General features: G+C 39.1%; 1 protein-coding gene across 3 annotated transcripts in view; it reads right to left on the bottom strand.

The window, feature by feature from the left end:
• Positions 1 to 12,906: 12,906 nt before the first annotated feature.
• The window catches only part of KLHL28 (kelch like family member 28), a 29,104-nt gene continuing 27,204 nt past the window's right edge, over positions 12,907 to 14,806 (bottom strand). For all 3 annotated transcript variants that reach the window (XM_081087313.1, XM_081087314.1, XM_081087312.1), the window contains one exon: positions 12,907 to 14,434. In XM_081087313.1, coding sequence (XP_080943439.1) covers positions 14,271 to 14,434 — 164 coding nt within the window. In that variant the 3' untranslated portion in view covers positions 12,907 to 14,270. The remainder of the gene's footprint in view (positions 14,435 to 14,806) is intronic.

The following is a 14,806-nucleotide window of genomic DNA, read 5'->3' as shown; positions in this document are numbered from 1 at the left end:
AACAGCAGACTAAAGGATCGCAAGAATCAAGTCAAAGATTTGAAATACGAAGAAGCAAAAAACACCCAACTGGAAAAGCAAAAAGAAAAAAGAATCCAAAAATATTAAGATAGTGTAAGGAGCCTCTGGGACAACTTCAAGCATACAACATCTGAATTATGGGGGTGCCAGAAGAAAAGAGAGAGCAAAATATTGAAAACCTATTTGAAGAAATAATGACAGAAAACTTCCCTTACCTGGTGAAAGAAATAGACTTACAAGTCCAGGAAGTGCAGAGAACCCCAAACAAAAGGAATCCAAAGAGGACCACACCAAGACACCTCGTAATTAAAATGCCAAGAGCAAAAGACAAAGAATCTTAAAAGCAGCAAGAGAAAAACAGTCAGTTACCTACAAGGGAGTACCCATACGACTATCAGCTGATTTCTCAACATAAACTATGCAGGCCAGAAGGGAGTGGCAAGAAATAGTCAAAGTGATGAATAGCAAGAACCTACAACCAAGATTACTTTACCCAGCAAAGCTATCATTCAGAATTAAAGGTCAGATTAAGAGCTTCACAGATAAGAAAAAGCTAAAGGAGTTCATCACCACCAAACCAGTATTATATGAAATGCTGAAAGGTATCCTTTAAGAAGAGGAGGAAGAAGAAAAAGGTAAAGATACAAATTATGAATGACAAATACACATCTATCAACAAGTGAATCTAAAAATCAAGTGAATAAATAATCTGATGAACAGAATGAACTGGTGAATATAATAGAATCAGGGGCATAGAAAGGGAGTGGACTGACTATTCTGGGGGTGGGGGGTAGGGGTGTGGGGGGTGCAGGAAGAGACTGGACAAAAATCGTACACCTATGGATGAGGACAGTGTGTGTGTGTTGGGGGGGGGGGGTGGGTTAAGGGCAGAGTGTGGGCTAGGAACCGGGTGGAGGGGAGCTATGGGGGGGGGGGGAGAGGAACAACTGTAATAATCTGAACAATATTTAATTTTTAAAAAAAGCATAGTGATTAATCACAAAAACAATATGTAATTATATATGTGTTTTTCGATGGTATTAGGCAACCCCTGTGAAAGGGTTGTTCGAACCCCAAAGGGATCTCGACCCACAGGTTTAGAACCGTTGGGATAGAGTGTCAGCCTGCAGACTGAAAGGTCCCAGGTTTGGTTGCGGTCAAGGGCATGTACCTTGGTTGCGGGCACATCCCCAGTAGGAGGTGTGCAGGAGGCAGCTGAGCGATGTTTCTCTCTCATTAATGTTTCTAACTATCTCTCTCCCTTCTTCTCTGTAAAAAACCAATAAAATATATTAAAAAAATTAATTATTGATAGGTTATGTATCTATTGCCATTTTATTTTTTAACTATGTTCCTTTGTTTGTTTGGTTTCCTTCTCCTTCTTTTGCTTCTTAAAGCAAGCCCTTTAACATTTCTTTTAATACTGGTTTGGTCATAACAAACTTCTTTAGCTTTTTTTGTGTGTGGGAAGCTCTTTATTTCTCCTTCAATCCTAATATATAAAAACCCTGGGTCCCTCACAACCAGAGGCTCGACCAACCAGAAGTCAGTCCTGCAGTCAGCGCTGGGTTGCAATGGCGACACAGCACTGACCGCTCTGGCTGCATGCACAGTGACCCAGCACTGACTGCTGAGGGGGCTGCAAATCAGGCCCGGAGAGAGGCCTGAAGAGAGAAGCAGGGTCTGATCCGTAGCGTCTGCGGCAGCTGTTGATCATCACTTGCCTCTCTCACTCCAGCAGCCAGCCTCCATTTCTCTCGGCCCTCCACTGGAGCTGCTGATCAGACCTGCCTTTCTGATCAGGCCCCACTGATAGGCCCAGAGATGCTGACTGGCATAGACACCGACCAATCAGAACCAAATCTGGGCGAAGTGTGAGGAGCCAATGGCTGCCTAGGAGGCCAAGCTTTTGACACTGACTAGCATAGGAACCAACCAATCAGAACCAAATCCGTGTGAACTGTGAGGAGCCAATGGCTGCCTAAGAGGCAGAGCTTTTGATGCTGACTGCATAGAAACTGACCAATCAGAACCAAATTGGCCAGCAGAGGAGGGCAGTTGGAGGCGAGAACACCTCGGCAGGGGAGGGCAGTTAGGGGTGATCAGGCAGGCAGAAGCAGTTAGGGATGATCAAGCTGGCAGGGAAGGGCAGTTGGGGGCGAGATCAGGCCAGCAGGGGAGGGCAGTTGGGGACAACCAGGCCAGCAAGAGAGGGCAGTTGGGGGAAATCATGCCAGGAGAGCAGTTAGGTGTTAATCAGGCCAGCAGGGGAGCGGTTACAGGGTGATCAGGCTGGCAGGCAGAAGTGATTAGGGGCAATCAGGCAGGCAGGCAGGCAGGCGAGCAGTTAGGAGCCAGCAGTCCTGGATTGTGAGAGGAATGTTCGACTGCCGGTTTAGGCTCACAGAGATTGGGCCTAAACCAGCAGTCGGACATCCCCCAAGCGGTCCTAGATGGGAGAGGGTGCAGGCTGGGTGAAGGACAACCCCCCCCCCCCCCAATGCACGAATTTCATGTACCGGGCCTCTAGTTTTAAATGATAGCCTTGCTGGGTAAAGTAGCCTTGATTGTAGAGCCTTGTTTTTTTGCGTATATTTTTTAGAATTAGTGTTTTGGATTTCTTTGTATATTCTATATTCCTAGAAGTGGAATTGCTGGATCATAAGCCAGTTCCATTGTTAAGTTTTTGAGGTTACTCTATACTGCTTTACACATGGTTGCACCATTCTGCATTTCTACCATCACTGTGCACAAATGTTCCCTTTTCTCCACATCCTCACCAGCTTGTTGTTATTAATTTATTAATGATAGACATTCTCACAGATGTGAGATATCTGACTGTGGTTTTAATTTGCATTTCTCTGATGCTTAGGGACATTGAGCATCTTTTATATGTCTATTGGCCATCTGTATGTCCTCTTTGGAGAAGCATCTATTCAGATCTTTTGCCCATTTTTGGTTTTTGGTGTTGAGTTTTATAAGTTCTTTATAAATTGTGGATATTAACCCCTTAGCAGATGTATCATTGGTGAATATGTTCTCCCATTCAGTGGGTTGTCATTTCATTTTGTTGATAGTTCCCTACTCTGTGCAAAAACCTTTTAGTTTCATGTAGTCTCGTTAGTTTAGTTTTTCTTTTCTTTCCCTTGCATGAGGACATATATTAGAAAAAATATTGCTACAAGAAATGTCTGAGATTTTACTACCTATTTTCTTCTAGACTTTTTAGAGTTTTGAGTCTAACATCTAAGTCTTTAATTCATTTTGATTTTATTCTTGTGTATGGTGTAATAAGGTAGTCTAGTTTCAATTATTTGCATATATCTGCCCAATTTTCCCCAATACCATTTATTGAAGATACTATTTTACTCCATTGTATGTCCTTGCATCATTTGTCAAATGTTATTTGACCATAAAGATGTGAGTTTATTTCTGAACTCTGTGTTCTATTCTATTTATCTATATGTCTGTTTTTTATGCCAGTACCATGCTGTTGTGTTTACTATGGCCTTACAGTATAGTTTGATACCAGGTAGCATGACTTCTTCCACTTTGTACTTTTTTCTCAAGATTGTTGTGGCTATTCTGGGTCTTTTGGGGTTCCATATAAATTTTTAGAATATCTGTTCTAGTCCATTGGTATCTTGATAGGAATTGCATTGAATCTATTGATTGCTTTGGCTGGTATGGACATTTTAATGATGTTAATTCTTCCTACCCATGAACACGATATACCAGTATGCTTCCACTTATTTGTATCTTTTTTCATTTTTTTCCTGGGTGTCATAATTTTCCAAGTACAGAACTTCTGCATCCTAGGTTAAATTTATTCCTGGGTATTTTATTCTTTTTGAAGCAATTGTGAATGTGTCTGTTTTTTAGTTTCCCTTTCAGATAGTTCATTATCTATATATTTAAAAGCCTAAGGGACTGTTACAACGGGATGACCAGCTGGTAGCTATGACTCATACTGACCACCAGGGGTAAGATGCTCAATGCAGGAGCTTTCCCCTGGTGGTCAGTGTGCTCCCACAGCCAACCTCCGGGCCAGCCAACCTCCTGTGGTCCCTCCCCCTGGCCAGTCGGCCCCAATCAGCCTGATCGGGACTGAGCGAGACAGCCCAAATCGGCCCAATCGCCGGCCAGGCCAAGAGACCCCACCCATGCATGAATTTGTGCACCGGGCCTCTAGTAGGTGTATAAAAATGCAACTGATATCTGGATATTTATTTTGTATCCTGCCACTTTGCTGAATTTGTTTATCAGTTCTAGTATGTTTTTGGTGAAAACTTTTGTGTTTTCTCTATATGGTATCATGTCATCTGCAAATAATGACAGATTTACTTTTCTCTTTTCTAATTTTGATGTCTTTTATTTCTTCTCCTTGTCTGGTTGCTGTAGCTAGGACTTGGAGTATTATGCTGAATAAGAGTGGTGAAAGTGGAAAAATAAAAAAAATAAAAACCCTAGCCAGGAAGCTTAGTTGGTTAGAGCATTGTCCCAATACATCAAGGTTGCAAGTTTGATCCCCAATAAGAGCACATATCAAAATCAACCACTGAAGCATAAATAAGTGGAACAACAAATCTATGTTTCTCTTTCTCTCTCTCCCTTTCGCTCTCTCAAAATAAAAGAGTGGTGAAAGCAGATATCCCTGTCTTATCCCTGATATTAAGAAAAATGCTTGTAGTTTTTGCCCATCCTATATAATAAAGAGGCAATATGCAAATTGACCATCACTCTAACACACAAGATGGCCGCCACAGGACGACCAGCAGGGGAAGGCAGTTGTGGGCGATCAGGCCAGCAGGGAAGGGCAGTTGGGAGGGGCCAGGCCTGTAGGGGAGGACAGTTGGGGGGGACCAGGCCTGCAGGGGAGGGCAATTGGGGGGAACCAGGCCTGCAGGAGAGGGCAGTTGGGGGCGACAAGGCCAGCAGGGGAGGACAGTTAGGGGTGACCAGGCTGACAAGGGAGGGCAGTTAGGGGTGACCAGGCCAGCAGAGGAGGGCAGTCAGGGCCAATCGGGCCAGCAGGAGAGCAGTTAGGCATCAATCAGGCTGGCAAAGGAGTGGTTACGGGGTGATCAGGCTGGCAGGCAGAAGTGGTTAGGGGCAATCAGGCAGGCAGGCAAGCAAGCAGTTGGGAGCCAGCAGTCCTGGATAGTGAGAGGGACAACCTTTCCCCTCCTCTCCCCCATGCATGAATTTTGTGCACCGGGCCTCTAGTTGAGTATAATGTTGGCTGTGGGTTGTCAAGTATGGCCTTTATTGTGTTCAGATATGTTCCCTCTATTCCCATTTGGCTGAGAGTTTTTATCTTAGTAGATGCTGGACTTTATCAAAAGTTTTTTCTGCATCTATTGATATAATCATATGATTTTTATACTTCCTTTTGGTTTATGTGATGTATCACATTCATTGTTTTGTGGATATTGAGCTAATGTTGAATCCCCAGAATAAAACCCACTTGATCTTGGTGTATGATGTTTTTAATGTATTGTTGGATATGATTTGTTAGTATTTTTTTAAGTGCATATACTATTATATATGTTATTTTATTTTTATTTTTTAGAGAAAGAGGAACTGGGGGAGAGACAGAGAGAGAAATCAATTTGTTGCTCCACATATTTATGCATTCAATGGTTGATTATTGTATGTGCCCTGACCATAGATCAAACCAGCAACCCTGGCATATGGGGACAATGCTGTAACCAACTGAGCTATCTGGCCATGGCTGGTTTGCTAATAATTTGTTGAGAATTTTAACATCTATGTTCATCTGGGATATAGGCCTAGACTTTTATTTTTTTGTATTGTCTTTATCTGGTTTTGGAATTAGGATAATGCTGGTCACATAAAATTAGCTTGAAAGTTTTCTTCTTCTTGAATTTTTTGGAATAGTTTGAAAAAGATTGGTGTTAGTTATTAATATTTGGTAAAATTCACCTGGGAATCCATCAGGTCCAGGACTTTTGTTCGTTGGGAGTTTTTTTATTATTATTATTACTGCATTAATTTCATTAGTTGTGTTCTGTCTATTCAGATTTTCTGAATCTTCCTATTCAGTTTTGAAAGAGTATTTCTAATAATTTATCCATTTTGTACAGATTGTCCTATTTGTTGACCTATAGTATAATTGTTCAGAATATTTTCTTACAACCCTTTGCACTTCTGTGGAATCAGTTGTAACTTCTCCTCTTTCATTTCTGGTTTTATTTATTTTGGTCCTTTCTATTTCTTTTCTTCTTTTTTAAAAAAGGTTTATTTATTTTTAATTCTCACCCGAGGATATTTTTCCATTGCTTTTTAGAGATAGTGGAAGGGAGGAGGATAGACACAGAGAAAAACATCTATTGGTTGCCTCCTGCAGGCACCAGGGCCAGGGAGAGGTATGTGTCCTTGACTGGAATTGAACCCGAGACCCTTCAGTCCACAGGCTGATGTTCTACCCACTGAGAAAAACCAGCTAGGGATCTCTCTTTTCCTTGATGGGACTGGATATAGGTTTGTTTTTGTTTAGTTTTTAAACTTTATTATTGAGAGTATTCCAGATGTCCCTCTTTTCCCCCCATTTCCCTCCTCCACCTGGTTCCAGCCCTGCCCCAGGCCTTCACCACCCTATTGTCTGTGTCCATAGAAAATGCATATATGCATATAAGACCTTTGGTTAATTTCTTCCTGTGCCCCTTACCCCTTCCTTCTGAGATTTGTCAGTCTGTTCCAGGCCTCTGGTTCCATTTTATTCATCAGTTTATTTTGTTCATTATATTTCTTGTTCATTTATTTTGATTTTTAGATTCAATTGTTGATAGGTATGGATTTATTTTCATTCTCTTCCTCCTCCTCCTCCTCCTCCTCCTCCTCCTCCTCCTCCTCCTCCTCCTCCTTCTTCTCCTCCTTCTCCTCCTCCTCGTCTTCCTTCTCCTCCTTCTTCCTCATCTTAAAGAATACCCTTCTACATTTCATATAATACTGTTTTGGTGGTGGTGAACTCCTTTAGCTTTTTCTTATCTGTGAAGCTCTTTATCTGACCTTCAATTCTGAATGATAGCTTTGCTGGATAAAGTAATCTTGGTTGTAGGTTCTTGCTATTCATCACTTTGAATATTTCTTGCCAGTCACTTCCAGCCTGCAAAGTTTCTGTTGAGAAATCAACTGACAGTTCTACAGGCACTCCCCTGTAGGTAACTGCTTTTCTCTTGCTGCTTTTAAGAATCTCTCTTGACTTTAACATTTGGCATTTTAATTATGATGTGTTTTCGTGTGGGTCTCTTTGGGTTCCTCTGGTTTGGGACTCTGCACTTCCTGGACTTGTAATTCTATTTCCTTCACCAAATAGGGGAAGTTTTCTGTCATTATTTTTGCAAATAGGTTTTCAATATCTTGCTCTTTTCTCCTTCTGCCACCCCCATAATGCAAATGTTGGTATGTTTGAAGTTGTCCCAGAGGCTTCTTAGCACTATCTTCATATTTTTACTTTTTTAATCTTTTGATTGGGTGTTTTTTGCTTCCTCATATTCTCAGATCCCCTACTGTTGATTCCCTGTAAATTATTCTTTATTTCAGTTAGTGTATGCTTAATTTCTGCCCTGTCCTTTTTCATGTCTTTGAAATTCTAAGATCCTTGAAAGTCTCACTGAATCCCTTGAAGCTCTCATTAAGATCCTTGAGCAACCTTATAACCATTGTGACATGTTTCTTTGTCTTTACATTTTGGCTTCTTCCCTGTGTTTGTTTCTATATATTAGGTAGAGTTTCTATGTCTCCTGGAATTGGTAGAGTAGCCTTTGTGTAGTAGGGGTCCTGTAAGGCCCAGTGGCTCAGCCTCCTCAGTCCGCTGAGCTGAGCATTCTAGGTGTGCCATTTGTGGTCTGTGTGCACAGTCTTGTTGTAGTTGAGCCTTAATTGCTGTTGATGTTACTGGGAGGAATTGAACCCCAGGCCAACTGGCTGTGAGGAACAGCTGTGACTACAGTGGGAGAGCTGCTATGCAAGAGATACCCCTATGGAGCAGGACTTGCTTCAGTGAGGCTTTGGTGTTCACTGAGTCTTCCCCTTGAGTATGTTGCTTGTGGATGTGTAGAGTTGTAATCTGGTATGGCCTGAAGCTGTCCACCGAGTGCACTGGCTCTGGGCCTCCCAGGAATGGCAAAGTCAGCCACTGCCTGAGGCTACCTGGCAGAAGCTACAGAGTGATCTGCAGATGGCTGTTATTTGTATTGGGCTTGGAATTGCCCAGGTGAGGCCCAGCTGTGAAGCAAGGCAGGTTGGTGCTAGTGCTGGGACTTGGGCCTCTTGATAGACTAGTGGCCTGGTGCACAAAATTCGTGCACATTAAAAGGGTTAATTAGAGGAAATATTTTACTATTGCTATTTGCCATTTCTCTATAATAGAAGTGTCAGAAATGAAAGAAAATTAGTAAAATGTATATGAAAACCTTCCTCCTGTCAGAGTCTGGGGTGCACCACAGGACCTAGAGTCAAGTCCCCACCCACTCACGTGTGCCTCAAAATCACACAAGACCCAGACCCGGTCGCCCCCTCTCCCTAATTGGGCTAAATCCCACCCTTGTCAAGCCCTGCTGGGCAGGAGGTGCAACCTCAGGTCCCCTGGCCTGGTGCTGGGGCAGCGGGCGCGGCCTGAGGTCCCCCAACCTGGGCCAGGGTGGGGGGCACAGCCTCAGGTCCCTGCTAATTGCTCATTAAGGCTTGTTACAGGAACTTGGCCTCTGCTGTGGACACAGCCATCTTGTGTTATGGAAACCCTGCCTCCGTTGTGGGCGCAGCCATCTTGTGTTATGGGAACCCCCGCCTCCACTGTGGGTGCTGCCATCTTTGTGGTGGAGTGATGGTCAATTTGCATATTCCCCCTTTATTATATAGGATATGGGGCACAGTGATGCCAGTTTGGTCCTAGGAGGTGAGTGTAACATCCAGCTACTTCCTGCCATCTTGATAGAAACCAAGATTTTTAGGCTAAAAAACAAAAAAACAAAAACAAACATACATTGAAATCCAAGAATGAGTCCTGGCCGGTTTGGCTCAGTGGATAGAGCGTTGGCCCGTGGACTGAAGGGTCTCAGGTTCAATTCTGGATATGGGCATGTATCTTGCTTGCAGGCTCGATCCCTGGCCCTGGTCGGGGCCTGTGCAGGAGGCAACTGATCTATGTGTTGTTTCTCTCTCTGTATCTCTCCTCCCCCCCCTCTACTCTCTCTAAAAATAAAAATAAAAACAGGAATGAAAGTAAAAACCCCTTTTCAAGACTATGGGTTATCAAAAATATGAGACATTTCCAATCCTTACATGGACAGGTTATCTAAATCCATTCAAATCTATAGTTTACAACTACCTTAAAGATGGCACCTGGAGCTCAGCCTCTCTTTGAGGAGGACTGCTGTTACCTGACGCTGGCCATAAGGTAACAGAATCCTCTGGACTGCTACCTTGTCTGCCTCAAGTAAACCTTCTTAAAGACTGGTTAGAGAATCTAAAGGATAGAAAGCAGGGACAGCATTGAACTTACCCACTGAACTCTTGTGCCTGCTTTGCTAATAAATGTTTCTTTAATAAGTGAGTTAATGAATGGCTATCCTACATTTACCTCAACTTTTGTGACTACGACCTATCTACCAAGAAGAATCTAAGAGTTGAGCATAAACAAGTTAGTTTAGGTCAGTTCACAACAATTGACACATACAAAGTCATGTTTTTCAAATTTATTCTAAACATAGGTCACTACAGAGCATACCACAATAGTACATACAAAGAACTTTTAAAATAAGACAAAAGAATACAACCTTCAACAAGTTAATGCCACTTTACTATGTAAACAAAATTAAAATGAAACCCTGATGCTAAAAGGTAACTATTCAGAGGTAAAATACACATACAAAAACATTTAAATATTAACATAATCCACACTAGCTCACATTCTTTGCAAGAGAGTACATATATAGTACTCTACATCTATAAAATTTCAGAATTCTGTTAAAATCAAAACCATCTCTGGTTTATGATACAGCACAATTCATAAGGCAAAAATATAGGCATTATTATCCAGTTCTTTTATTTCACTTGTATTTTAAGGCAAACTTGGAACTTTTTGCTTGGACTTACACATGATAACCTGACAAAAGTAACAATAAATATCCCTACTTAAATATGTGTAATATAAAAGACATATGGATAACAATTTTTCTCTCTGCAGAGATGTAAACTGGATTTTTATTTGACTCCATATTCACACCAATAAGAAAACTTGTAAACCTATAGTTTTAAAACTTACTGTAGTCCTCACTCTTTTCAAATATGTATCAACACTGAATCAATATACTGTAAGCGAAAACCCAATTTCTATCCAACCACAGAATAATTGCATCTAATCAAATGTCTAATTAAAGTGCTGCTTTACAAAGAAAAAAAAAAAGGTTAAAAGGTAGAACGGGATGTTACCTTGACAGGTGATATCTTATAATTCTTAACTTTCAAACTACAGAGGTTATAGAGGTTATCACCAGTTTACTGAACTTTAAGCAGTATATTTATGGTGGAATCTTATTTTCCTGAAAATGAGCACTTAGGTGAGAATACCAGAAATCCAACACCAAAACTGAAAACAAACAGAACATTATATGTATATATATTTCCTTTAGTATCAGCCAGAGCATTGATAATATAGTATTTTTTTTTAAGCTTCTATGATTTTGTTTGCCTACTCGAAAATATATTATCAAATTCCAGGGAATTTGGAATTCTATATATTTTAGGTTTTTTTTTATAAATCTCTTTCATGCCAATAAAACCTAATTGAACACAAAAGGATACAAATGTTTATACATAAACTGGGTCTCTAATTAATTATGATGTTGGAGATAAGGAATTAGATTCACACTTTATCACTTTGGGTATAGGTCTCCCTCACTATATTTTATTCTTTGAATGAAAAGATTATATCCTATTTATATTTCTAGCCTCTATAGCATCTAGCACAATATCTCATACAGATAGTAGACCCTCCATATTTGTCAAGCTATCAAAATAATTTTCAAAACCTAGTGAATGCCATTTTTCTATCACTTGATACCACTTCCTATAATTTTATATTCATTCATATCTAAAACAATATCAGCAATAACATACAGAACTTACATAAATATCCTTTGGTCTACTTTAAAAATCACTTAAGTTCTATTACTATAGTCAGCAAATACTAAATAGCCAAACATTCCTAACTGATTATGTCCTCATAAAGTAATCATAAAAGGCAATTATCTTCCAACTGATAGACAATCTCTATTTCTCACTGCCACTTTAAAAAAAATATTTGTGGGCAATCTTAATTAGCTGTCTTCTCCTTGATTATATAAAATTATGTCTAACATCTTTAACCCTGTGAATTTATAGTTAAATATCTTTATCCTTTTCAGTATCAGAAACATGTGACATTAAATTCATAATTTATCAGCCGAGTATTCATAATGAAACTTCTCATAAATCTGTACAAGAAGGTTCTGCTGTATAGTTATTAGTTGTCAAATCACATTAACACCTAAGGTTGTTATGAATAGTAGAGCAGCTTTAGCAAACCTGAAATAAATATTTCTAAATTTGTTTTCTTTTTTCCCTTTATTTTATAGGTTTTCATAATTTTTTCTCTGGTATATGGCTTCTATTATTGCCCCAAATATTTCACATTTAGTCTTCTTCAACATGAAATTCAAATTTTTTCTAAAACAACGATTAAGAGATGCTTTTGATCTAATTTACCAAATGATTTATATATTCTGTTTTAATTTGAGAGTGGCACTGATACATCGAATAAAACATAATTAAAATAAAATGTGTAGTATAGCACTCTTTACGATTAAAATAATTTTCTAGTCTTTCAAATTCCCTTCTAGGGAGAAAGGATTAAATATAGAATAACAGGATGTATTTAACAACTTTATTGATATAAATAGAAAGAAAACTGAGTTGGGAAATTTAAACCAAATATGTGATGGAATCCATTTTAAATTGCTTTTTCTTTAAATAAAGTCTAGGTCAATCACAATAATGCACCTTGTTTCTATCCACAAAATTTATTTAAATCAATTAAAAAGTTATTGCTATATATCATTGTGATTTAAACAAGCAACATAGAAAATAGCCTGTGAAGTTTATTAGTAGCTCCTGTTGAGTTCTTACTTACAAGAGACTAAAAATCACTTGCAAGGTTTTATAATCTGTGCAAATATTCATAAAGCATGATACTACTTGTGTTTAAAGATGATTTTTAAATAATTTGGTAGTATATATTTAAATCTACAACTGGCAGTTTATGGAAGAACAAGGAAAATAGCAAATTGCCAGCTACAGTTTTTAAGAAATAACATGTATGCTAACAAATTAACTTACGTTTTATAATTACAAATGGCTTCTTAACAATAGTTTAGAGAACCTTATGGCACTTAAGAATGCAGTTAATTTTTCTTACAAATACTCACTGGTATTTTAGACTATAAAGAGATGGTGGACAAGTAAAAAAAAATAATGAAAAAGAAAATGAAATTACTATAGTAACAAAAATAAAAGTACCGACATTCTAATAAAATGCAAGGTAATGTGTTCAAGTCTAATGGACATTTTGTAAAACATGCTAAAACAAAATGTATCATCCACTTCTTTTAAATAAGCTGTCACTTGGCAACAGCAAACCATTTTGCTTTAAAAGATCATTTCTTTAGTCAAAGTAGAACAAAATTTAGAACCATTACTCAAGTAAACAATGAGTTCCAGTTTTCCTCAATGACTTTAAAATTTTCAGTTACCAAGAAATGTGGAGTAATGCATAACTGCCTAGTGCTTTATATTTAATGCATATATTTTTGTTTTTTTAGAAGGACATGTAATATCTAGCACAAGAAAGAAGATAAAAAAATGTATCTTTCTTTAAATCATTATTCAGGAAACATGGAAAGCATAGAATATCATTTAGATAATTTTTGGATGTTAACATTAGTATATTCACTAACATTTTTAATAAGCACAAATAAATCAAGCCAGTCAAAATGAAAAATACTATCAAAACATGTCATGCAAATTTCATACTGAACATCCAAAAGAACATCGTTATAGCCTTGGTATAGCTCCTACATTAGCACCATTTTTATATCTAAAAACACTTTGAAAAAGCAAACAAATGTCTTAAAACCTGAAATTATTAAAAGGATATATAAAAAAATCAATATGTACTAAGGGTGATACTAAATATTTGTCATTTATGTGCATCAACACTGGGAAGCTTGCTGTACTACTAAAAAAATAAACTGATGTGCTTAACTCTATCCATGCTTAGCATAGCAGAACTGGATAAGTAACTTCTTCCAGCATTAACCTGCCCACGTAAAAAAGATATAAACAGTAAATATCTTTTAACAGGCCCCCAAATATCATGATAGTAAAAGCATTTGTTTTGCAAAGTTATTACAGCCCCAGCCCTAAAGCCATTTAGCAGGAAGAATGTCCAGGTGATTCACTAGAGCGTGTAATTTATACCCCTTAAAAGTACCAAAAAAGTGCAGCCCTTTATTTAAAATGTGAAGCATTTGAACTTATATCCAACAGACAGTATCAGTACTCTGTCCAGACATTCACTACACTGCAGCATCTAAACATCATTCATCCTAGTAATCATGGTGCATATTAAGGAGGGAGAGAGCTAAAAATATTTTTAAAAACCAAGTTTTTCACATGTACACTTATGAACATAAAACTACTTTATGTCAGCCCAGCTGGTGTGGCTCAGTGGTTGAGCATCAATCCGTTAACCAGGAGGTTACTGGTTCAATTCCTGGTTAGGGCACATGCTTGGGTTTCAGGCTCAATCCCCAGTGCAGGACATGCAGGAGGCAGCCGATCGATGTTTCTCTCTCGTCAATGTTGCTATCTCTATTCCTCTCCCTTCCTCTTTCTCTAAAAGCAATAAATACAATTAAAAGAAACTACTTTATGCCAGTATTAAAGGAAAAAGGTGCACAATTCAATTGGCAAGATCTTTTCCTTTTTTTTTTTTTTTTTTTTGATTATTGATTCACTGTAATCAAGAGCAACCAAAGCTACTTGTCAGTTCAAAGTACCCAACAAAATGCTGAGTCTTCATGACATTTCTAGTTAAAAAGCAATGCAGCTTTGGGGTTTCAGAAAATTGGGCTCCTTTCATGCGGCACGAAGTTCTTCACCTCACTATTTCCATGAGTCCACACTTGTCAAAGTGCAGTTAACCCAAAATTGCAGCGACAGTATATCATGCCAGCTGAATCCAGCCATGTATCTGAGATAGGGTCATATTTCTGCACGGTGTTCAGGTAGGAAGACCCTGAGTGACCACCGACTACATAAAGGTAGTTATCGATTACTGCAGCACCAACTCCTAGGAAAGGTGAATAAAAATGGGGGAAAAAACACATTAAGCATCTAGTAGACTTCTCACTAAAAATAAGTGAATTTGTATTTTAATGTTTTCTTAAAATACATATCAATAATCCATTATTAATTATACAAGCAATATAGTAATACTAGAGGCCTGATGCACATTCGTGCACTACGGTGAGGGGGGCAAGGGGGGTCCTCAGCCCAGCCTGCACCCTCTTGCAGTCCAGGACCCCTCAGGGGATGTCCACCTGCCGGCTTAGGCCTGATACCCCCGGGAATCGGGGCTAAGCCGTCAGTCAGATATCCCTCTTGCAGTCCGGAGCTCTCTCAGTCCAGGACCTCTCACTCCTTACCGCCTGCCTGCAGTGGA

Source organism: Myotis nattereri (assembly GCF_964212035.1).
Source record: "Myotis nattereri genome assembly, chromosome: 1".
Taxonomy (NCBI): domain Eukaryota; kingdom Metazoa; phylum Chordata; class Mammalia; order Chiroptera; family Vespertilionidae; genus Myotis; species Myotis nattereri.
Note: the sequence above shows the minus strand (reverse complement) of the source record. Positions and strands in the feature narration are given on the sequence as shown.